At 42.5% G+C, this 23,471-nt stretch overlaps 2 protein-coding genes across 2 annotated transcripts; one reads left to right on the top strand and one right to left on the bottom strand.

Moving 5' to 3' along the window:
- Positions 1-6,194: 6,194 nt before the first annotated feature.
- Positions 6,195-12,016, bottom strand: LOC307229811 (uncharacterized protein). Its single transcript, XM_079999895.1, has 9 exons — positions 11,887-12,016; positions 10,933-11,216; positions 10,655-10,718; positions 10,279-10,432; positions 9,501-9,654; positions 9,288-9,377; positions 7,863-7,919; positions 7,520-7,762; positions 6,195-7,190 (listed from the first exon to the last, which is right to left on the bottom strand). Exons 4-9 carry the CDS (start codon positions 10,369-10,371, stop codon positions 6,406-6,408), a joined length of 1,422 nt encoding a protein of 473 aa, XP_079856021.1. The 5' UTR covers positions 10,372-10,432; positions 10,655-10,718; positions 10,933-11,216; positions 11,887-12,016; the 3' UTR covers positions 6,195-6,405.
- Positions 12,017-12,522: 506 nt separating this feature from the next.
- On the top strand, positions 12,523-22,905 carry LOC307229812 (bifunctional apoptosis regulator-like). Its single transcript, XM_079999896.1, has 9 exons — positions 12,523-12,661; positions 16,023-16,334; positions 17,420-17,518; positions 17,869-17,962; positions 19,625-19,797; positions 20,001-20,145; positions 20,502-20,684; positions 21,361-21,557; positions 21,649-22,905. The coding sequence occupies exons 2-9, from the start codon at positions 16,030-16,032 to the stop codon at positions 21,836-21,838; spliced, it is 1,386 nt and encodes a 461-aa protein (XP_079856022.1). The 5' UTR covers positions 12,523-12,661; positions 16,023-16,029; the 3' UTR covers positions 21,839-22,905.
- The last annotated feature ends 566 nt before the right edge of the window (positions 22,906-23,471 follow it).

Raw genomic sequence — 23,471 nt, forward strand, 5'->3', positions numbered from 1 at the left:
CTACAATACCCATGTTGAAAAAATAGCTGCAGTTAACACAAGAAAAAACAAAATGTTTTTGGACATTGGATTGTTTTTGGACATGGATTCTCCCGAAAATAGTCAAGAACACAGAAAAAGGCCTAACATAATGAGTTGATATCTACAAATACATGTAAAATTACACGTGCAAAAAGATGTATATAAATATCAATAGAAAAACTATGAAAAAAAAATACAATGAATGCAAATTAATTACAACAAACAAAAAATGTGATGGGTCTCTATGTGATTATTTGCATTGGCACCACATTTTGTTTCATCATTGTTGTAACTCAACTTATCTGTGTTTAAGTCAAATCGTAAGATTTTGAAACACCTGCACATGGTGAAGAGATGATGGCATCGCTGTTCACAGCCTCGTTTTTTTTACTCTGTAATAATTTGGCATCCAAATTGTAATTTTGGATTACAGGTTATGTGTTGTGTTATGTGGGTTTCAATGTTATAGACACAATACACCAGCTCCAGTAAAATTCCCAACCTACCGAGGTTCGGAGGACCCCGGGGCTCCTCCGCATCCGAGTCGAGCAGAATGCAATCTGGGAGCCTCTTGGGATGTCTTGTCTTTGTGGGCCTGCCCAGCTGCCTGGGTCTCCCCAGCTGCCTAGGGGGCCCTATGGGCTTGGCGTCGTGAGTCTTCTTATGCTTGTTAAAGCCCTGGCTGTAGTAGAAGCTCTTGCCACATTCATCACATTGGTATGGCTTCTCTCCGGTATGAACTCTTAGGTGGACTTTTAGCGCTTCGGCTCTGGCATAACGCTTCCCACAAATGGAGCACAGGTGCGGCCGCTCTCCAGTGTGCGACATGTAGTGTGCGCGAAGGGTCGAATCTTGCTTGAACCGTTTTCCACATATGATACATGGGAAAGGCTTTTCCCCTGTGTGGTCCCTCATATGATTCTCAAGTCCCATTGGTGTTTGGAAACCTTTATCGCACTTTGAACACTGATAAGGCTTAAGACCCTTGTGCAACGCTTGATGATCTTTCAGTTTTTGAAAATACGCAAATCTTTTGCCACATTCTATACAGATGTGCGGTTTTTTGGACTCGTGGACTTGCTTAACGTGTTCCTCCAACAGTATCTTTGTGGAAAACTGGGTCAAACACAAACAACAGATGTAGATTTCTACAGTTGATTTAGCCTCTTTCAGTGTTGGGGAACCTCTGCCAGCCACTGCCAATGACATTTTGGTCCCTCCTACAACACAAGGAAACAAGGAATCTCAAGGAATTCTGTTGCTACATTAAGTCTTCTGACACAGTGGATATTTCTGTTCAATAAGTATTCTTTAAAACCAAAACCTGTGCTGTATTTTGCATGTAAAAGAAACATTGTGATAAGGTAGCGTAACCATTGGTAACCTTGATTAAAATAAATCATTTGGCCCACATGATAAAATATTTCAAATGTGAGTTTCACACAACTGCACTATAAAACCCTGGTGACCTAAGATAGTAAAGGACTGAAATGCCTCCTCTGTGAAAAGAAGGACGAGAAAAAATATTTTGCCATGTGATGATTTACCCCAGCACCATTACCTGTATGAATCTTCTGGTGTGTTTTAAGGTTTCCGATCTGTGTGAAACCCCGTCCACACACAGTGCACTCATATGGTTTCCTTCCGGAGTGAACGATGAGGTGTCGGTTGAGAGAGGCGCTGGAAGGGAACTCTTTCCCACATTTAGAGCAGGGGTATGTCTTTGGAACCTGGGGCTCTGCACACTGCTCTGCTCCCAGCGGTGGGTGATAAATATGTCGGTGCACCGTCAAGTTCTGCATGGCCCTAAACGCCTGTCCGCAGTCAGGACACTTGTGTGGGATGCGTTTGGCGTGCTTCTCTCTCATGTGCCGATCGCTGGAAAAGGCACTCTGCAATTCCTTACTGCAATCACCACGGCCAAAGAACTTCTCTGCGACTTTCCTTCGATGCTTTTCCTGTGTCGGTGTTTCAGAACGCTGGGCTTTGGTGGGTTTAGCAGTGTGCTTGTCGCCTGAAAAAGTTACAGTGGAGGCGTTTGCCGCATGTATTAAAGCCATGGATGTTACAGCCCTAAAAAAATACATATTTAAACCAAACTAGCGTGTAATCTTTTAGAAAATAAAATAGATGATAAGAAGGAGAATATTTTAACCAGGGCAACTGTGGTTACCAGAGAACATGGTTGTGATTTCCCTGATGTACACTGTATTGTAGGCTTTGGCTGAAGCTCCTCTAGTGCCAATCACTCCGGTCTTTATTATTTATTATTAAACCTTTATTTAGCCAGATCAGTCCCTTTGAGATTATAAGTCCCTTCTTTGAGGGCGCCCTGGCCAAGACAGCAGAAATAAAGTGATTCAAACAACATTCAAAAAACCCATAAAACTGGGTTGACTCCCAGGTCAAAAGAATAATTATTATTATTTCACTCTTGAGAAAAAAAGGCAAAATTTTTCATATCTTTAAAATAGTGTTAAGGCTACTCAAAAATAATTCACTGCACGGTCTCTGATTATACACATTTACTTCTCATGAATAATGCACTCACGTTTAGGGTTACATTCAATGTAAGCTCCTTCTGAGTTGATGAGAATATTCGCTATCTCTTCGTTATCCAAAAGAGCAGAAGCTTCCTTTGATTTAGTCGGGCATTCAGCGTGTCTGTTGAGGTGCTCCCTCAGCAGGTCCCCGTGGAAGAATCTCCTCCCACAAACAGGACAGTTGAAGACATTGCCTCGGGTGTGGTTGAGATAATGCCTCTTCAGTCTTTCCAGAGAACCAAACTCTTTGCCACATCTTGGACATTGGTGAGCCATTCGCTGTTGGTGTAGATTTCTGTGGTTGTGGTGATCTTTTCTTTCCACCGACTGTTGATCAACACTCTCGATCAGATGTGGAGCACTCCCTGCATGAAGCAAAAAATACATTCAATTTATTAAGAAGGGCACAGTCTCTATATTATGAATGCCAAGACAAGTTTAGTATAAGCAGCTGGGACAAAAGTGGTTATAAATTATTAATCTTGTCTTCATATAAAAACTCAGGCTAAAGTGGTTGCATCTACAAATCCTCTCTCTTCCATAGCATTGGGACAGATATGATACATGTGGTGCTCTTAACTCTTTCACTTTTCTTGCAGAAATCCGCTCAACACAAGTATTCATCATCATTTCCAATAGAGATATGGAAAAATTAGAATCAACCTCTACTCACCAACACCACCAGCGTCCCATTCAATCTCTTCTCCATCTGAGTTAATCACACCACCCACCGCTTCCGTGTCCTCTTGCATACTCTCACCACACAAGTCATTCTTTCATGTAAAAAAATCATCGTTGAAGCTTTTCCCCACATCTCACACTTTTGTCCCTGAAACAGTTCTGTGAATATTAAATCCATGACCAACTTAGATTAGGGTGTCTGCAGATTTCAGAGAGTTAAATTAAGTTAATTAAATGAAGTCAAATTTTAACTAAGTGTAATTGCGATGATATTTAATAATTATTATATGACCTGTTAATATATACAACGATCAGCCACAACTTTAAAACCACCTGCCTAATATTGTGCAGCTCCCCCTCGTGCCGCCAAAACAGCTCTAACCCATGGAGGCATGGACTCCACAAGACCTCTGAAGGTGTCCTGTGGTATCTGACACCAAGACGTTAGCAGCAGATTCTTTGGGTCCTGGAAGTTGGGAGGTGGGGCCTCCATGGATCGGGCTTGTTGTTCCAGCACATCCCACAGATGCTCCGTCAGATTAAGATCTGGGGAATTTGGATGCCAAGTCAACACCTTGAACTCTTTGTCAACCATTCCTGAACATTCTTTGCAGTGTGGGAGGGAGCATTGTCCTGCTGAAAGAGGCCACTGCCATCAGGGAATACAGTTTCCATGAAGAGGTGTACTTTGTCTGCAACAATGTTTAGGTAAGTGGTATGTGTTACAGGAACATCCACATGAATGCCAGGACACAAGGTTTCCCAGCAGCAGACCGGTCTGCGGCTACACAGCCCCATACGCAACAAGCTGTGATGCACTGTGTGTTATGACACCTTTCTATCATAGCAGCATTCCCTTTTTCAGCAGTTTGTGCTGCAGTAGCTCCTCTGTTGGATTGGACCAGACGGACTAGACTTCACTCCCCACCGGTTGTTCACCGGTTGTCCTTCCTTGGACCACTTTTGGGAGGAACTAACCACTGCATACCGGGATCACCCCACAAGACCTGCCGTTTTGGAGATACTCTGACCCAGTCGTGTAGCCATCACAATTTGGTCCTTGTCAAAGGGGCTCAGATCCTTACGCTTGTCCATTTTTCCAACACATCAACTTCAGGAACTGACTGTTCACTTGCTGCCTAATATATCCCACCTCTTGACAGGTGTCAATGTAACGACACGATCATTGTTTTCAATTCACCTGTCAGTGGTTTTAATTTTGTGGCTGTGTGTGCATGTGTGTGTGTGTGTTACACACACACACACACACACACACACACACTGTTAGTAGGTACTGTAATATAACCACAGCGTTCTCCACTGAACTTCAGACAGGTTGGCTGAGAGTTTTATAATATTATATCAGAAATTATTACTGTGATGCAGAAGTGTTAAACTTATTTATATTTAAAAAAAATTATACATATGTACATACATATATACACATATATACATATATATATATGGATAAATCAAACATTCTTACGTTGAAATTAATTTAAGACCTCATGAATTTAAATTTCAGCACTATTTAATTACTTTCAAGGCCTAACATACTACAAACTGAATTTAAGACATGTTAGGGACCCTGTTAGATGAAGATGCTCCAGTACATTTTACTCAAGACAGACATTGCAATGTCTGTCTGATATGACCCTCGACTAAGGCATTTGAGGATTGTGACATATTAATGTTAATTACTGATGAATACAACGTCCTTTCCTGCCAGGGTTCGTGACCTTTATTTTTCTCTGACATTTCCGTCAACAGCTGCCAAAATGAAAACAGCCCCGTCATGAAACAGCTAACTGTGATACTAGTGAGGCTAGTTAGCATCATTTATTACCCACCTCACTCGCTTTGGGATCCTCCTCGGCGGGATGTCGCTGCTCCGCAGTCTCTGGGAGGAGCACGTTTTAATACGCAGCCCAAAATAAACAACACTGGCAACCAGCAGTGGGGATGGTGGTTGCCAGATGGAGCGAGTGAAGCATGTAAACGCAGCTGTCAAATATGGAGACCAAGCAAAAGCGCGACTACCGTGACGATGGATTTTTCCTTTCTTTCTTTCTTTTTTTACAATCAGGGAAGGGTTAAATGCGGCCAGTCATGTGGGACGGACGTCCTGGACATCATGAAAGGTTGAACAGTTGATAGACGTGTTGTGTGCGCAGAATACATTATTAATCTGTAAATCCCGCACACCAAATAAATCGCTGTGCTGGTGAGACAAGCAGATGGTTGGATGGGAATTGCGTTCTGTTTATTAATGAAAAAAAAAAACTTGGCCTCAAAAAGTACATTTCCTATCATCGAGACTTCGCCTGAGAAAGTTTCCCCGCGTCTGTACTGCACTGGGAGCTGACTGCAGTGCTTTTTCCTCTCTCTCTCTCTCTCTATATATATATATATAAATGTAAATATATAAAAATATATATATTTATAAACAGTCATGAACTTTGACTTTCTTCCTCTCCCAAAAGCTGAAGTTATTGTTTGTTATGAACGCTCAGATTGTTAGAATTTACCTGAGCATGTGGCTCAGGCACCTGCCCAATTTTTCTCTACAGGGTTGCTGGGATAATGGAGGCCCCACTGACCCCCGGACACAACTGCACTGTGTTTCACTAGGATTCCCATCGATTCCCCCCCCACATAACATCATGAAACAACGTGATGTTTCACCCATTAAACCCCAACATCAACGACGCCATTACGGTACCTGTCTCTGGTTGATGGTCAAAAACTGACTGTGAGAGAAAAAAGGTCTAACAAAAAAAATAAAAATAAAAGTCTGAAAACAAATGTACTCATTAGGAGAAAAAAAAACAAGCCAGACATTTGTGTAAAAAAAAATCTATTACAATATTATGGATTTTATAAAACTGACGTGTGTTTAATTGACAATTGAAATGTGCATGTATTCGGCATGCAGTTTATAAAGGCACTAATAATGTTACTTCAAGGAAAGTGTAAAAATAACACAAGTACAAGAAAGACAAGGACATAAAACCAGCGATGACGCTGCGGTGGATTTGTTTCAGCCTGGTTATTTAGCACTACTGGGAGACAGCGTCTGATTGTGACTGAATCAAACGACCACAGCTGACAAAAAAACCCCCAAAAAAACACTGAAAGATTGTATAAACCCTGGAGACGGTCAGTTTTCCTGCCCGGGCCGCTGCTTGGGTCTCCCCAGCTGCCTGGTCGGACCTATGCGTCTCCCGGCGTGCGTGCGTTGGTGCTGTCTCAGGCCCTGGCGGTAGATGAAGCTCTTCCCGCATTCCCCGCACCGATAGGGCCGCTCCCCCGTGTGTGTTCTGCCGTGGACCTTCAGCTCCTCTGCCCTGGGGTAGCCCTTCCCACAGACGCCGCAGCGAAACGGCCTCTCGTTGACGTGGGTCTGACGGTGCGCCGTCAGGTAGGAGTTGATGCGGAACCTCTTCCCGCAGACGGCGCAGGCGAAAGGCCGGTCTCCCGAGTGCTGCATCTCGTGCAGCCTGAGCGAGGACGTGGTGTGGTAGCCCTTCCCGCACTGGGAGCAGAGGAAAGGCTTCTCCCCGGTGTGGATGCGCCGGTGGACCTGTATGTAGCTCTTCTTGATGAACCTCTTGCCGCATTCAGGGCAGGAGTAAGGTTTCTCCTTAACGTGGCTTTTCATGTGGTCCTCCAGCTGCTTGTCGTCGATGAACCGAACGCCACAGTGGCGGCAAAAGCGCAGATGCGATGCAGCGGGAGTGCGTGTGTTGGTCTCGGCGGTCACTTGTGTGTGCATTGTGATGTGGTGTGCTTGCAGGGCCGGGTGGCTTTCGCACTCTCTCCCGCAGTCCAGGCACCGAAGGGAGGAGCCCTCCCTGGACTCCTCCGGCAGCTTCTCAAAGAACTCTGGCAGGTCTGAGGCGATGGCGCTCATTTCACCAACCCAATCCACAATGTCTTTACGTCCTGCACGGCGACACATGGAACTAAGCCGATTTCAGGATGCCATGAAACACATTATGGGCAATTGGACGGTGTACAAATTAATCCATTTTTATATCACTCAGTAGTCGTATGTATGCAACATGCAAAAAGGTCAAACACGCTTATTAGAGCATCAGACATTATTGTCAGTCTAAAATTCCCCCAAAAAATTCCAGTCTAATAAGTCCAAAACTAGATATGGGCACAAGCCATACCGCCACCAAAACAACATACAGAGGAAACAATACAGTATATAGAAAACAACAAATAATAAAATATATTTGGTTTGGTGTTGCGTCAGGTTCTCCTACCTGTATGAACTTTGTAATGTGTTTTGAGATTCCCCTTCTGGTTGAATCCCCTTCCACAGACTGAGCAGCGGTGTGGTTTCTCTCCGGTGTGGGTCAGCTGATGCCGCTCTAACTTGTACGCGTGAGGAAAGACTTTGCCGCAAACTGAACAGCGATAGTCCGTCTTCTCTTTGGGCGTCTTGAGGAGCTCGGGAGGTATTCCCGTTGGGGGTTGGATTGCCTTTCTTCCCGAACGCCGCGTCACTGCGCGGAGGGGGGCAAGAAAGTTCAAAACCATCACATGAAATACTGATACTGTATATACTGTATATATGTAGATACTGTATGTATGACTCTGTATTACCTTCTTTTTCTCCCTCTGCAGATTGAAGAAGAGTTTGTTTCTTGCGTAGTTTTTTCCCTGTTGTGAGAAAAATTAAGAATGATCAGTATTTATTAGTTGGGGGTTATCTATCGATACAAATGAGTCGATGTTGCACTTGTAAAAAAAAAAAGTGCATAAAACATGAGTTTTTTTCGTTTTAATGTTTTAAAAGTACATTTTTTCAAGATTCAAGATGAGTTACCTCGTCTTGTCGCTGAACATGTGTATTCCTTTATGTCCCGTTCGAAATGGAAATGGTTCGAACGGCGGGATGAAGCGGCATCACGTCACACAAAACACACTTCAGCTCAAGCTGGATCCGTAAGCACGGAGGTCACTTCACTTAACTCTCACTTTTTTTATCCCCCATGTTGCAACCCAAAAAAAAAAAACCTTTGGGCCGAGAGGGAACGCGAAGTTTGAAGAATAAAGGTGTGGCTGAAAATGCTACCCAATCATCATGGATCACACTCCCTAAGAAACCTTGAAGCCTGGGTTTTTTAAGTTGCAGTACTTGCTGTATCTGTTCTTACCAAGAACGGGCAAAACGGGCAAAGAGTCGTGTGATGTCGTAACTTCCTCTTTCGGTACAATTGCTCGCTTGGCCGGTTGAAAGCAAAAGCTTGAATCAAAATGCAAATTGTAAAACGAATGCGCTGCAAAAACACATGCTTTTTTTTTTGTTTTGTTTTTAATCTCATCTCAAACCCGAAGTGGGAGAAAGTGTTTAAAGTCCAACTCCTCCACCTTTGTAGAATACACCTTGAAAGAAAGTGATTAAGATGATCATAATAGCGGGAGACTAATACAGACAGAAAACAAGCTGTGCATCATTCATCTTCATACCACCACACTTGCAAGGGCCAAGGGGGAAAGCAGAAAAGAACAGCTTGGAAATGTATTCTAAACGGAAAATAGAGCGTAACGTGGGACCAACATGAATTCAAATAACTCATTATAATAGCTCTACATATAAGATGCTTAGATAAATAGACATTATATAGAGGTTATTAGGGATGCAGTGAAAAACAAGTAGCTGACTAATGTGCAAGTGGGCGATGAATTGATTGTGCTGTGTTTGGTGGTAGTGGGCTGCCACCCTGTAGCAGAATGCTAGCGACTGAAAAGTAGGGCGACTCATATTTGGTGCAGGGAGCACACGTTGCCATTTTATTATCATCACTTTGACAAGTGTCCGTGCTGAGTTTGAACAGAAAGGACCTGAGTGAAGGTTGTTTGTTTGTTTTCTCTTTTCACCCCTGAAACAGTTTTAATAGAGACACCTGTCACAATATCATTATAACCAGTTGCATATAAGTTTGCAACATTCACAGTTTGCACTTCTTTCACGGTCACTCCCTCTCTTTATTGAACATCGCCAGCCAAAAATAACCAAATACTCACTGGGATTGGGAGCAGCTTCTTCTATTTTTTCAGGAAGACGAAGCGACGCCGCTGGTGAATCCTGAACCGGTTTTCTTCCACGTCGCTTTCCTGCAACAGCGGGTCCAAACAGATGAGCAGTCTGCAGCAATGCATCACAAATAGTTTTTTTTTTCCATTTAGTATTTATTGGGCTTTATATCATGTTATTTATTATTATTATTTTTTTTTTACCATTACTTGCAGGTGTAAGAGTTTCAATCTCTGTTTTTTCTCCTCCCACTCGTTCGTCCCCTACACCCTCAGTTGTGACCGGCACCGCGTGTGTTGAACTGCTCTTCCTCTGGTCTTGCTCGGGCACCTGAGACTCTGGTGAGATGCCACCAACCTGTGATCAAGAAATAATAATAAAAAACAACGGCTTCAATGGCCTCTTGGAAACACAGAAGTTTCGCCGGAGATCATTTGGAGTAAAGGAATAATCAGTTGTGCTGCGATCTAGGTAGGTAGAAACTGGAATCCATTGTCACATTGGTCCTTGCCTGCCTCTGAAACATATATGAAGAAATATATGTAAAAAAATTGTTGTATACTGTGGTTTTCTCCACAATCATAATTATCATCACCAGATTTTTTTAAAGATGATTACTTTTATTCAAAGCAATGAGTTTAAGCCATTCATAATTGATAGGCTACCTTGCTAGCCGCGTGAGCTGATTTGGGGTCTCCTGTGTTATCAGAGCCATGGCCAAGACTGCCACCTAACACCAGATATTTAATTCATGTACAGGGACACCTGACCGACAGCACTGTAGCTTTAACATTGTTCATGTGTGCAGCATTTTGTGAAAACAAAGACCCCAGTTGTGTTACTTGGCAAACACTTATGCAGGCAAATAAATTAATAATAAACTACAAATCATGTGGAAATCAAAAGACACTTGTAAGAAAAGAATGCAAGAGTATTAATTCAACTCCAGGCAACTATGCATTGTTCATTTTTACCACCTACTGGTCGTTCTGTCAATGGCTTCATTGTCACTGTTGAGAAAATCAACAATTTCTTCCCGATGCTTTTCTTTTGCTCGTGTTGGACATTGGACATCCAGATATTCTGATGCCATCTTCAGGTCTTGTGGTCCTGGTGGGTCACCATCACTGCAATCCTAGTTTAAAAAGTTGTACAGTTCAGTAAAATAGTCTTCAAAGCGGACACACACCAAATGTGACTGAAGAGCCGGAAAGTGAATGCAAACGAAGAGAATGCAACTCAAGTGACTTTTTCCAAATTAAATTGATCATAGTTACTCAGATTAACTACAGTGTAATAGCCTACTGTTGCATTATGCAACCTTTAGGTGCACTGTGGATTATGTTGAAGTACTTACATTGTATAGAGCTGGCTGGGTTTTGATCAGGTATGTTTCCATTAGCTTGTCATACTTCTTAGACCTAGGTTCCAAGGTTGGATTAAGATGAAAATTATACCTGTAGATTGAGTATTCCTTGCAACAAAAAAAAAATGCATGTCTGTAATCAACTTCATTGTTGGAAGATTTGGAGATAGGGAACTGCATCTATTGTCACACGTTTATCACACACGTATAACGATGCGTGCCATGTATTTCTTGGTGAAAGGTTTGGCATTAGTTGGCCGGGTGCTTACTTTCTCTCCCCATCCTCTCCACCTCATCGGTTTCCCCCCGAGGGATTCACGCTTGTCGTGCGGCACTGGATTGTCTGCGCGCGGAGGGCATCGCCAACGCCCCGGGCAGCCCCGGCGCTCTCCTCAGTGTGCCGTCTGGGACGTTTCTCTCCTCCATGTATCGTAAGGCCTCTCCTCCCTCTGCTTCGGGTGTCTGTGTGGACGAGGGGCCGTCGATATTCCTCCGACAGCTACTCCTTTTGGACGTCCATCTTGTTGCTTTGAGGAACACGCAAAACTCCAACCTGCATTCGTTATTGGGAGATCAGAAATGGTTCAATTAAATACAGTTTTGTGTGGTTGTGCTGATAGAGTAGTAGCAGTACACGATATATACATAATAATCCAGGCTCTGTGTAAAGTGGTGCAAAAATGGAAATTGATTATTGGGTGAGTATTACCTTGGAAGCAATTATGCTCCATATACTTATACATACATAGGCAAAGCCAATGATTTAACAAGCTATGAGTGATCTTGTAGCAGTGTTTTCTCTCTGAGCAAGTCAACTACTGTATCAGGCAACGCTTTTAAACCTCCAGTACAATGAGGAGGAAATAGAAATGATGCGTTCCTGTACCCTGGGATTCACCAAGATCACCAACAATTGAAGGCCAATCATATAAATACCAGGTCCACTTGCTGAGAAAGTAACTTGGAAGATGGGGACAATCTGTCCAAAGTTACCAGGTCGTTAGATTCTCCGTGATGTGGTTTCTGAGATGAGCTTTAAGCCACTGTGGTGTTTTGACCGTTATTACAGTATAAGGACTGCGGGTTACGCGTCAGTCCAATCACTGAGGGTTGTGGTCATAGCTAACATGAGCCGTGACAACAAACCCTGACACCGAGTGCAAGTGATGGAATGTCATGACGGCAAACCTCGACGAGCTGAGTGTTGCCAGTACGGACGTTACCTCTGATTAGGCGTGATTTTGTCGCCGCGTTCGGAGGACATCACCGGGGAGCCGCCACAACAAGCAGTAGCCGCTTCCCTTTTCCTCCGTCGTCTTCTGCGACTCCCGAGGCGGCGCGCAGAGGTGCGCTGCCACCTACTGGTTCATAGTGTTTACTGACGATAATATCAAGGCGTTCCTTGTGAATTTTAGATCGACAGACAGACAGACAGACAGATAGATAGACAGACAGACAGACAGACAGATAGATAGATAGATAGATAGATAGATATTCACCCCGGGGGGAAATTGCCGTGTTACAACACGTCAAAACAATGGGTTGGAATAATAATAATAAAGTGATGAACGAATGTCACTGTACAATAAAAATGATCAATAATAAACAATCCTCTGTATCAGCAATTAACAGTGACAAAAAGTAGGGCATTTTGCACGTATGCAATATATGCACATACACTGTCGGAATCATTATTATAAACGCGAATAACAACAGTAATAATACTGAGTAATAACTTGATACTTCATATCTTTCATGTTTTTCTAACTTATTTTGCTCCTTCCGGGTCTCCCCCACCCTCCAGCCAATCCGGAGTGGGCGTTCCTGTCACGTGACGGGGGAGTTCTCCAGAAGCGGGGCTCAGACATGGCTGCCGGTGGGGACACCTCTCTTCCGCGGTGAAAAGTAAAGCCCGACTTCCAAACAGCTCCTTATCGTCGCCCACGGCCGTCCACATGTGCCTCGCCAGCGCGTCACTTTCCGAAGGCTCTTTCTGAGGTAAGCCGAGGGTCGAGGCAGTCGGGCGACTGTGCGATACGGACAGCGCTGGCTAGCGGCGGTATCGGTGTTTATTGTCGTTTTATTGTGAAGCAGACTCCGGCTCAACACGAGGGAAGTGCGGCCGAGCTGCTGAACTAAGCTGCCGTTCGGTCGAAGCCAAACGCCCTCGTTCCGGTGAGACGCGTGACCAGCGATTACCGGAGCTGCCACAACGACGACACGGTCGCCCGATCGCAACTGTTTGAGCTAATCGCGATGACCCGTGTAAAGTGGTTGCGTTCCGCGTGTCACCGACATGTCAATCCGGATCCCGTGGGGATTTAGATCCAGCGTTTACGGCGTCACAATCAATGGAATATTATCATCCGTTGCGTCGAGTAAAAAAAAAAAAACAACAACTGTGTGCGGTGCTTCCTGACGTGGACGTGTCACTGCCACTGTTGTAAAGGCTTGATCGCCGACTGAAATACAAGTAGCTAGCTATAGAATATAATAATATCACATTCGCAGCCTGTTAACATAAAACACTCGTTCATGTTGCGTTGTTGCTGTGAGATGGTCAATGCTTGATTCTAATCTCAAAAATCCGATCTGATTAAATCATAATTTGTTGGTTTATTTAAGAAAGAAACAAAAAGAAAAAGAAAACCCTCAAAGCCACGAAATGTATTCGGTGACAAATCAAGCAAGAAATGTGCGGCGTTCACAGACGATCCCCCTCCCCCTTAGAAAGACCTTTGAACGGAGTGTTTATGGTTGTGTCCTGATCTGATATCAAAATTGATGGGTGACTGATGACTAACACGTGTTGTTTCTTTTATTAGCATTATTATTAATAATAATAATAATAATAATTAATAATAATCATCATATTAATAATAATTATAACAATAAATGTAGCTGCGGGCAGCAGTACACGGGGTCAAGGTTAGTCCTTTTAGTTACGAATTACAGTTTTCAGAGTTCCCATGAAACGCAGCATCACTTCCAACCGATTCCTACCGATACCAAGTACAAATTTCGAGGGTTTCAACACTGATGAGCAAATGAAATTCCAGGAAGATACTGATGTTTAAAGTAACAATTTGGCTGATAGCCGATACCGATGCCTTTTATTTTGTTTGTTTGTTTATTTGGTTTTCGCGTCGTTATTTATTCCCCCTTTTGTGCCAGGGAAACAAAGAAATCTTCCGCTCTAAAAGAAATAACTGAACCGGCGCAAAGTCTTTCAACCCTTCATCGCACTGTCTTTGAACGAGCACAAATTAAATCACACAATTGTATGAAACAACCTTTAATATAACCTCCTTTCACATGATAAAGATTCCTGTTGTGAAAAATAACTGTTTCAAAAGCCTTTTTAGCCTGCTATAAAACTACCTACTCAATGAGAAGACTTTTTCAGTTTTTACATAGCCCCAAAAGTTTTTTGGGGGGAAACATACATTAAATGTTAATGTAAAAGCGATTAGTAAGGCAATAAAATAAAAATAGTCAAATCAATAATAAAAGTGAAAATAATTTTACTTTACTTGTCACAGCCGGATGTGACATGGAGAAAGCAAGGAGCCCACTCTACTACGCATGCATGCTGTAGTGAGCTCTAGTTATTTTTGTGCAGAGCAAGTATCAAATAATAAATGCGTGTGTGTTCGCTTTGTTAACCTGACGTGACAGTGGGTGCGCTCCTTTTCAGCCAAGGCACCTACCGTCGAGGGAGGAGCATAGGTTATCTCTTAAATGGAGGAGGAAACATTTGCAAATAGCACGACATATCTGTCTTTAAAACTTGCCAAAAAAAATAAACGTCTCATCACCCAGCAAGACGCGGTTCCCTTTGTTTCGACAACAGAGCCGCTCAAAAGGATCGCAAACGCAAGTCTGCCGCGGCTGTCGGAGTTTACCGAACAGGTAATGCCATTTTCTCTGGCTGGAATATCGCACTCAAATGACTTAAATAAAAAAACATGGATTGATATCTAAAAAAAAAAAAAAATTCTATTTATTAATTGCATGGTGGTTGTTTGGTGCTATAGCGAAGAAGCAGATGGAGGATTTGGACATGGTGGTCTCGCGCGGCACGGTTGGTCCGATGATAAAGTTGCAGCTCCAGGTTATTACTTGTATAAATTCTTATATATAATAACAGACATAATAATAATTTAGTTTAATATATATTTTTTGCAGTCTTTGTACATCACCATAGCTACATCTCGTCATCTCGCTTGTTTAGTTTTGCCGTTGTACCTTTCCCTCACTCCCCCCCGTGCCCTAATGCTGTTCCCGTGTCCCCATTACGCGCGGTTCTTGTTAAGTTCCATAAAGAAACAGAGTAAAATAAAATAATCTACGCCTCAAATAAAAATACTGTTTTGGCGCCCCGATTGCACCGGGGTTGGCACTGATTGGCATCTGCATGTTTTTTTGTTTTTTTTTTGTTTTTTTTTTGTTCTTTTTGTTTTTAAGGTTAATGTAATAACTAAGTAATTCAAGATGACATACATCGATTAGCCACAACATTAAAACAACTGAGCGGTAAAGTGAATAACATTGCTCATCTCGTTCCAATGGTTCTTTCCAAGGGGTGGGATATACTGTATGCAGTAGAGCAGCAAGTGAACAGTCAGTTCCCGAAGTTAATGTGTTGGAAGCAGGAAAAATGGGCAGACGTAAGCCAGTAACTGACCGGTGAACAGCAGTGGCACGTGCGGCGAGTTGGTTCGGGGTGTGCTGTGTTGCGCAATGATGACGCAGCTTTTGTTGACCTAACCTTTGGGTGCCAAGTCGCGTAATGATGACACAAGTGACGAGTCTCTGACCAGTCAGTAGTCTGCAGTTTTTTCATATGATGTTTTGGTATCGCTGACGGAGCTGACAAAAACCCAGGTTTTTACTAACTCCTTCCGCAAATCCAGCCCAATTTGGATCAAACCTGGACCCCGGCGTGTCCGGACTGCCCCGAATACAACTATCATTCATTAGTGTCTGTGGGTTTGACGGTTTCTGAGCACCAGACACTTCGACCGCCATTTTGTATCTGAACAAAAACAATAGGGCCCCAGCCCATTCGTGCTGGACCCCTAATAATACTACAACAAAATAAAACAATGAATTATGTTTTAATCAAATAACTTGGGAAATGTATCATTTCGGTTTTACTTTAATGCTTTACTTGCTTACATACAAATTCTGATATGTATATGTTTTAAATAAAGTAACGCGACTGTGTTAGTTATTTCAAAGTACGTACTCCAGTTGCCCTTGTATAGAATCGGCCTCATTTGTGGCTATGTCTAATTTTTGTCGCACTTTTTCACTTCTCTCCTCCCTGTTTGATCTTGTTCATTTTCTTTCTTAGGCAGGAAATGCTAAATCATGTACAGATGGAGGGACTTTCACCCGATGTCTTTGAAAATATTGGAATGTTAATGGACGACCATCCCAACTCATCTGAACCCTGTCAGTCAACTGTTGCCAGAAGCACACTGTCAGAACATGAATTTTTATGTCATTGTTGCTATGAGATTTTGGTCAACCCCACCACTTTAAACTGTGGCCATAACTTCTGCCGCCATTGTCTCGCTCGGTGGTGGGAGTCGTCACACAAGAATGAGTGTCCAGAGTGTCGTGAGAAGTGGGAGGGATTTCCAAAAGTAAACATACTGCTGAGGTATGGTGTCTCATGCACGATAATCATTTCATTAATGGTTGTGCAGATGTTTCACTTCTTCGATTTATTAAAATCTCATACACGCACGCACACACACACACACACACAACAAGCCTAATGCTTTGAATTACTTCTATATAACGTAATTCCGCCTGATGTGTTGGAAGTGAAGTTAGTCTATATAACGACAAACAGCTTTTTAAGATTGACAGATTGTCCTTAATGGCCACACAATGATATTTTTATTCTGGTGTAAGTGGATCAGGAACTGGCTCAATGCTCAGTAAATGGATCTAATCCAAAGTCCAGAACAATGCAGTCCACATCGAGTCTCCTACTGAGGCGAGAGGCTTCATCACCATCTCTTCTGCCTCTGCAGGGGAGTGATAGAGGAAGGTGATTGCATAACTAAAGGCAGACATCTATGCCCAGCAAGACAAGCCATTGCTTTTGTCAAAGTGGGCAAGAACCTTTAGCTGTCAGACACCTTAAATGCTGACACAGAGAGGTAGCCAGAATTCAAAGAAGCCCCTTGCACCGTACATCCTGAAGCCATACTGTGTATTGTAATACACGTACTCAATACTGACGCATTGAGGTAAAGCTTGGCCAAAAGTGAATAGACGTGTAGGCATTTAGGCTTTGGTGAAATACACCTTGGCTCTTGAGACGCAAAGGACAGGTTTTGCAGGTTTTGCACGTTGGCACCAGACCCTCAGTTTTTCTGGGCATCACAGCCATAAAAACAGGGTAGCCATCACAGCCACAGGAGAGGCTGCAGAGTGGAGCTCAGCAAGACTGTGGATCAATAGTGACAATCTGTGGACTCCACATGTTCCTTGGACACAAGCCCGGGATTGATCAACCTTAATCGGGTTGTCTGGGCAAGATTGTCTATGCGAAGAGATTTTGATAAACAGTGCATTTACATGCAAGTGGAAGTTCTTGATTTATTCCAAATAAGGCAATAATTACAATGTTACAACTTGTCGTGTATCTCATTTGAAAAAAGCCTGATGTCAAGAATTGACACGTCAGTTCCTACTCCCTCTCTATAATCAATTTTTTTTTTCTTGCGCTTCAAGGGATGCAGTAGATAAGTTGTTCAGCGATGTAGTGGAAAGGAGGAGAGCAGAGATCCAAGCTGATCCCAAAATCTCCCGTATTTTGGTGGCATTCCAAAGGTATTTGTGTCTTCTTTGTTTATTAAAACGTTGTTTATCAGTGTCAACGTCCAGGAAACTTTGATTGGAGAGATTTCTTGAAATTTGTGCTGGGCAATATTGTATTTGAAAGTGTGCCAATATGGCTTTTCCAAAGAGGTCACATTTTCACGCCATAGTCGCCATATTTTATTTTCTTATTTTGTCTCGCAGGTATCAAATAAATCAAAGAATCAGATATTGCAGCTGTGAAAACTGGAGCATATCTTGGCAATGTTGCCCATCCCAACTTGAAGTGAACAGTAAGACTTGGTCTACTTGTGTGTGATTTAATTTTCTGTAATTGTTTCTGTTTCGCTGTTTTCATGTAGGTATGGCAACAGCCTTGGAAGATCCAGGCCAAATAAGCACAAGGGAGCAGGCTTCTTCTTTTCGGGAGTCCTCACTGCACTCACATGCGTAGCTGTAAGTGGATTCCGTATTAAATGTCCGTTCAGCGCTGTCGCCTCTATTCATTCCACCGCGGGAGAGACAGCTACTTTGCTGCCTGTCCCGGCGGTGGCGGCGGCGGCGGCGGCGGCTGATTGTCTGCGTGGCCGCTGCATCAGGGGAGCACAGTCTCACGGGTCTCCACCGAGATGAGTTTTGATTGTCGCCTCTGTCCAGCAAATATGAAAGGCAAAGTGACATGGTGCGAGCTCAAATTTCTTACCAACGGGGCAGATTCCCTAGAACGGCTAATTAGGTTGGTGTGAGGGTACACAACCTCGAGATCGTGAAATCTATACGAACCGAAAATCTGTATTAAGAGGAATTCTTGTATGACAATGTAAGACTCTTGTGCCTTCCTGCACACGGTGTTGTCCTAAGCGGCAGTTTCCACAAGCAAAAGCAACGCACATCATGATACATGTGGTTCAACTTACTGGGGCTCCCAAGTCAAAAAGAAAAAGAGGAAGCCTTGTCAGGACTGAATTTACTGTATTATACCAGTACATTTAGAAAATCTGACCTCAAGCCCTGTGAAAGAGCTTCATAAATAACTGACTGTGTAAAAAAAATTGAATATAATATAAGAATAATAACCTTTCTTCTGTTAATAATTTAAGTAGCCATTAAGAGCTTAAAAATGTCTTAAGATCACGAAGTACATAAACAAAGTTGTTTGGCAAAACAGCTATTACACAGATGTGAGCAGGAAGCTTGAACTTCCCATTACTATGTCACAAGAAGTTTATTTCTAAGTCATTTTGCAACTTTACATGCTAAAATTGCACGTATCTCAGGAGCTTTGACTGTCGCTGACTTGTTAGATCCATTGCGAAAAGAGGTTCCGCTCAAGTTGGGTGCAGATGTCATGTAGACTATTTATTTTGTCAATGTGGCAGCAGGGAGCAACGTCCCTGTATGTCTTGCTGCGTGGCAGCGAAGTGTGTTTGTGTGAGCAGGTCACTGCGTGAGTGTGTAAATAGATTACAGCACCGTTTCTGAATGTTCTAATGTGAGATTTCATTTGAATTTCCGTGCCTTGTCAGCCCTTTCACGTACAGTATGGATCAACATTTGAATCGTTGCTTGCCAGCCAATGCTATGCATAACAGTGCAGATGTTAGAATTGTACGTTAATACTTAATCTTTTCATCAAAACAGACCTCCCGTGTTTCAAATTTGAGTTCATTCTAGAATCAAGAATAATTAGATGTAGAATTTGTTTATTTCTAATTACCACTCATTTCTTGTATAATCTCATAGTCCCTTAAAGTTTCCTTCCTGTACGGGTTCCTTCGAAATGGGTTGCCTGTTTTGAATCCCATCTCGCTCCTACTAAAATGTCAAAATAACCACATTTCATGCTTGGCTAGGCCCCAAATGATAAAATGTCAGGTTGAATGCCGTATGAGCTCCGCAGTATTAGACCAAATGTGTGTTGCCAAATTCTGGAAAGCAGAAATTGTTGAAATTGTCGACCAAATGTTGCCTGTCCCCAGTACGACACCCCTCTATCCTAAGTTGAGAGTGAATCGTTCATCTCATCCATCGTTAATAACCACTTTGCTCAGCCATGGAACTAAAGGCGTTCAAGTTTGAGTGTCAGTGGTCACCTCTAAGGTTCTGGCATGTGGTCAGGTGATGCTGCTGGTGTATCACTGGAGCAGCGGGGAGGAGGAGCAGCACGACATGCTGATCCGGAAGCCCGTGTCCCGCTGGACCGCAGAGGAAGTGCTGTCTTGGATGGAGAGTTTGGGTTCCTGGGCTCAGCTCTACAAAGGCCCCTTCCAGCAGGAGAACGTCAATGGAAGGTACGGGCAGAGGAGGAGGCGCAATGAGCCCAACGCTTCCTCTCTACCGGAGACCAAGGCAAACTCTCAACATTTATGCTAGATTTTATTGGGAGCTGGCTTCACCAAGACCTCTACAGTTGGCCACCACTGCTATACTGTGGATCAACGTTTTTTAGTTTTTTTTAATGTTTGTTTTGGGTATTTCCCCCCCACCCCGTTAGGTTACTGTTGATGCTGGGGGATGAAGACTTCTCCAAGCCCCCCTACAACATAGAGAATCCGGCTCACAGACGTGCTGTCCTGGCCGAACTGGACCGAGTGAAAGCCCTGGGGGTCAAACCCCCCCAGAATCTCTGGGAGTACAAGGTGCTGTTATCCTACATTGTGTATGACTTATCGAGACCCGAAGCTTTAGAGATATATCGTTGTTAATATAATTTAAATGCCATGATTTTATTCATATTTTAATGCAACTAATGAATCAGAAAATTGGTATCCAGGCAGTGTTTAAAAAAAGCACTAGGGATATTTGTTGACGCTGGTCAGCGGTATCGAATTCTCTCTCAACCAGCTAATTTGAAAAAAGATTCCATCACATTTTCCAAATTGAGTTTCTACTTAAAAAAGTGTCTGCGTTATGAGGTATAAAACAAAAAAAAAAAAGATTGACATTTGTCCTTGTGTGTTTTTTTTTTTTTGTTGTTTTTTTTTTCCCTCCCCAGGCAGTCAATGCCGGCAAATCCCTGTTCTTGCTCTATGCATTTAAGAGCTCCCCTCGACTCACACTCTTCTACTTATATGTGTTTGACTATTCGGAAACCTTTCTTCCCTTCCTGCACACCTGCTGCCCCGCCTTCACGCGCTCAGTGGAGTCGGTGGAGAGCAGCCTCCCGCTTGACATGCAGGTAAGGTGGAAGAGGGCAGTGGATGGATCATGCACCCGAGCTGGGCGATATTGTCAAATTCAAATATCAGAATATTTGACAACATTTTGGCCATGACTATTGGTGCTTTCATGAGATATTCCAGTTTAATTCAAATTATTTTTCCTTTCATACAGTAACCGATTGTAGTTGTTGATGTAGCTATACACGGCGGCAGCCCTTTCGGTATCAGGTGCACCTTCATAAAATCTTTTCAGAATGTTTTGGTATTTATTCTTTTTCCTATTGATGCGACAATAGAAACACATTCTTCACCCTTCCGGGATTCACATCACTGGGAAAATTCAATTGGTGCTGATTTACTTTTGTTCGAAATGAACTAAAAATATTTGGTCGGTATAGAAATGTTCCTGCTCGGCACTGTTCGTTGCTGTTGTTGTTTGCGTGTGGAACAGTACTACAGGATCGTGTCTACCTCTGGTGAGACTGGAGCACTTTAAAGAAGCAAGTCAAATTAAACTAGAACCTCAACTTGGCCAAAAGGAGGTGATTGACCATATAATATTGACCTGACATGTCAATGTAACAGAATCTGTACTGTTTTTTTTAATTGTGAAATGTACACTGTATCTACTCTGTTGGTTGGAAGCACCACATTGCTTTACCCGCTTCTCCTGCGTTTATCTTGTTTTTCCAGCATGAGCCCAGCTGGCGACAGTGGGCGGAGTTTCTTGTCAAGTATTTGCTGCTTCCGTACCAGCTGATCGCCGAGTTTGCTTGGGACTGGCTCGCAATCCACTACTGGACGTCTCGCTTCATCATTGTCAATGCCATGCTGCTCTCCGTGCTGGAAGGCTGTGCCCTGTGGAGGCTCTGGACAGGAGCCAGGATCAGGTGTGCAAGCTCTGCCTTTGTTTCCTTCTGCCTTGGCGCGCGCACATACAGTTTTCGCACAAACACTCACCTGTAACCCTGCTTCCCTCAGGACACTGCCGAGCCGGATGTGGAGCCACTTGTGGAAGATATTATCCCAGGGGTTTGCCTTCGCTCTCCTGTGGCCTTTTGTCCCTCAGTTTGTGTGCAACTGTCTGTTCTACTGGGCTCTCTACTTCAGTCCCATTATTAACATAGACCTGGTAGTGCAGCAGCTGATGCACCCGGAAACACAGGCATGAAAATGGTCTGTATCCCGATCCATCTCATAAAATTGCCGTCTGATATATGCACAAAATAGCAAACAAAAAAAAACAAAGCATAGTTGCTGAAAAGAAAATGCATTTATTTTGGGCAGCCAAATTGTCCTATAATCATTGATAGTATTTTCCCCAATGGGTGATAACAATATGGAAAACAATGACCATAAGATAAATAATAATGTAATACTAAAGATATGAATTCTCTGCCACAGTGATCCTCATGCATAACGCACTATCTAGCTGTGTGGCCGTGGTATTTTATAGCATTCACTGGAAAGTGTCATCAAACTTTTGGAAGTTAATGCAAAATAATAGCAATTGCTGAAAGCCAAGGGCTTGTAGCATTAGTATTTCCTCTTGAAAGGTTTGCTATGCATCATGCATATACCTTTCACTGGGGGGGGGGGGCGGATTATCTGAATCCAAAAAATGCAGAAATAGTTGTTTTTCCTTCATAATTTACTAATGAAACATAACCCACAAGCATTGTTTTGTTAGTAACATCTACAGTAACAGATTATAATTTACATATGAAAGAATCATCATTTGGACACAAAAACATTATGTGCAAATGCCTATGCAATTTATTTCAGTGTAGAATGGCACTGGTCTACTGCAAGGTTTGGCATCTGAACCTTATTTCAAAAGGAGAAAAAAAAAAGCGGTTTTTGAAGGCTTATATTAAATAGTTGAAGTGCATTTTGGGGATTGTTCCCTTTTACATGGGCTTTGGCACTTGTGATATATAATATCCTTTTTTATTTTGATCGAGAAATTCAGAGTTGGTTCAGATTTTTTCTATTTTTTATTATGTTTTCAGTAAACAGTTCTTCTTTTGCTAGTATGATATTGAGGATTACATTGCGCATTCTGTTCAATAAACATTTTGCAATATTCTCTTCCATTTTCATCTGGTGCATAAAGTTCATCTTTATTTTTTGAAGTTATTTGCACTTATAGTACTACACTGTGATTCTGTTCTTAAATTGGGATTTTAGGATGTTGAAATTGCCAAAAGAATCAATAAAGATTTTTGAATATTGGGATTGTAATTTCCATCCGTTGTTGGGGTATTTCAGATTTTATGAACGCCATGACGACACACAGTAGTGTTAATATATAATAGGGTGTACTTTATACTTGCCGTATAATTAAGACTCAATATTTTATAATTCAATCTTCATGCTGTATGTTTGAAACATGCAATCGAACACTTATGTAAAGTTAGGACAAGTCAATTGTAAAACCACCAATTCAGGTTTTTTGTTTTTTTTTACTATTTAATTGGGATATTAATTGCCATATGTTCATCCATACATCGAGCGCCATCTAGTGTCCAAAGAAAAGCGCGCATGAGTGCACTTCTCGCGTCATCACAATGTAGGGACCGTGTACAAGTTGTATCCTTTGTTGACACGCGAAACTGCAAAGGGCCATTCGTAAATCGAAAGCGAATAAATATTTATTTAGTCACGAGGTGTAGAATTGCAGTCCCGTCAATTTTTTTAATTTTTTAATTTTTTTTGAAATTTTTTTGTGTACATATGCTGCAGTACGGCTACTAGTAGTCAGGCTTTACTACAGCAACTATAATAACAGCAACAGCGTGACA

This window comes from Zeus faber (genome assembly GCF_960531495.2).
Source record: "Zeus faber genome assembly, chromosome: 4".
Lineage (NCBI taxonomy): Eukaryota > Metazoa > Chordata > Actinopteri > Zeiformes > Zeidae > Zeus > Zeus faber.

What these genes read in the sequence shown, in the direction of transcription:
- LOC307229811 (XM_079999895.1), bottom strand. Translation starts at nt 10,371, where the DNA reads ATGTCCAATGTCCAACACGAGCAAAAGAAAAGCATCGGGAAGAAATTG. An exon ending in TCTTACACCTGCAAGTAATG is followed by an intron (nt 9,378 to 9,500) that starts GTAAAAAAAAAA and finishes CCGCTGTTGCAG; the next exon opens with GAAAGCGACGTGGAAGAAAA. An exon ending in AGAAGCTGCTCCCAATCCCA is followed by an intron (nt 7,920 to 9,287) that starts GTGAGTATTTGG and finishes TTCTCACAACAG; the next exon opens with GGAAAAAACTACGCAAGAAA.
- LOC307229812 (XM_079999896.1), top strand. Translation starts at nt 16,030, where the DNA reads ATGCTAAATCATGTACAGATGGAGGGACTTTCACCCGATGTCTTTGAA. An exon ending in ATTTTGGTGGCATTCCAAAG is followed by an intron (nt 17,519 to 17,868) that starts GTATTTGTGTCT and finishes GTTTTCATGTAG; the next exon opens with GTATGGCAACAGCCTTGGAA. An exon ending in AGAATCTCTGGGAGTACAAG is followed by an intron (nt 20,146 to 20,501) that starts GTGCTGTTATCC and finishes TTCCCTCCCCAG; the next exon opens with GCAGTCAATGCCGGCAAATC.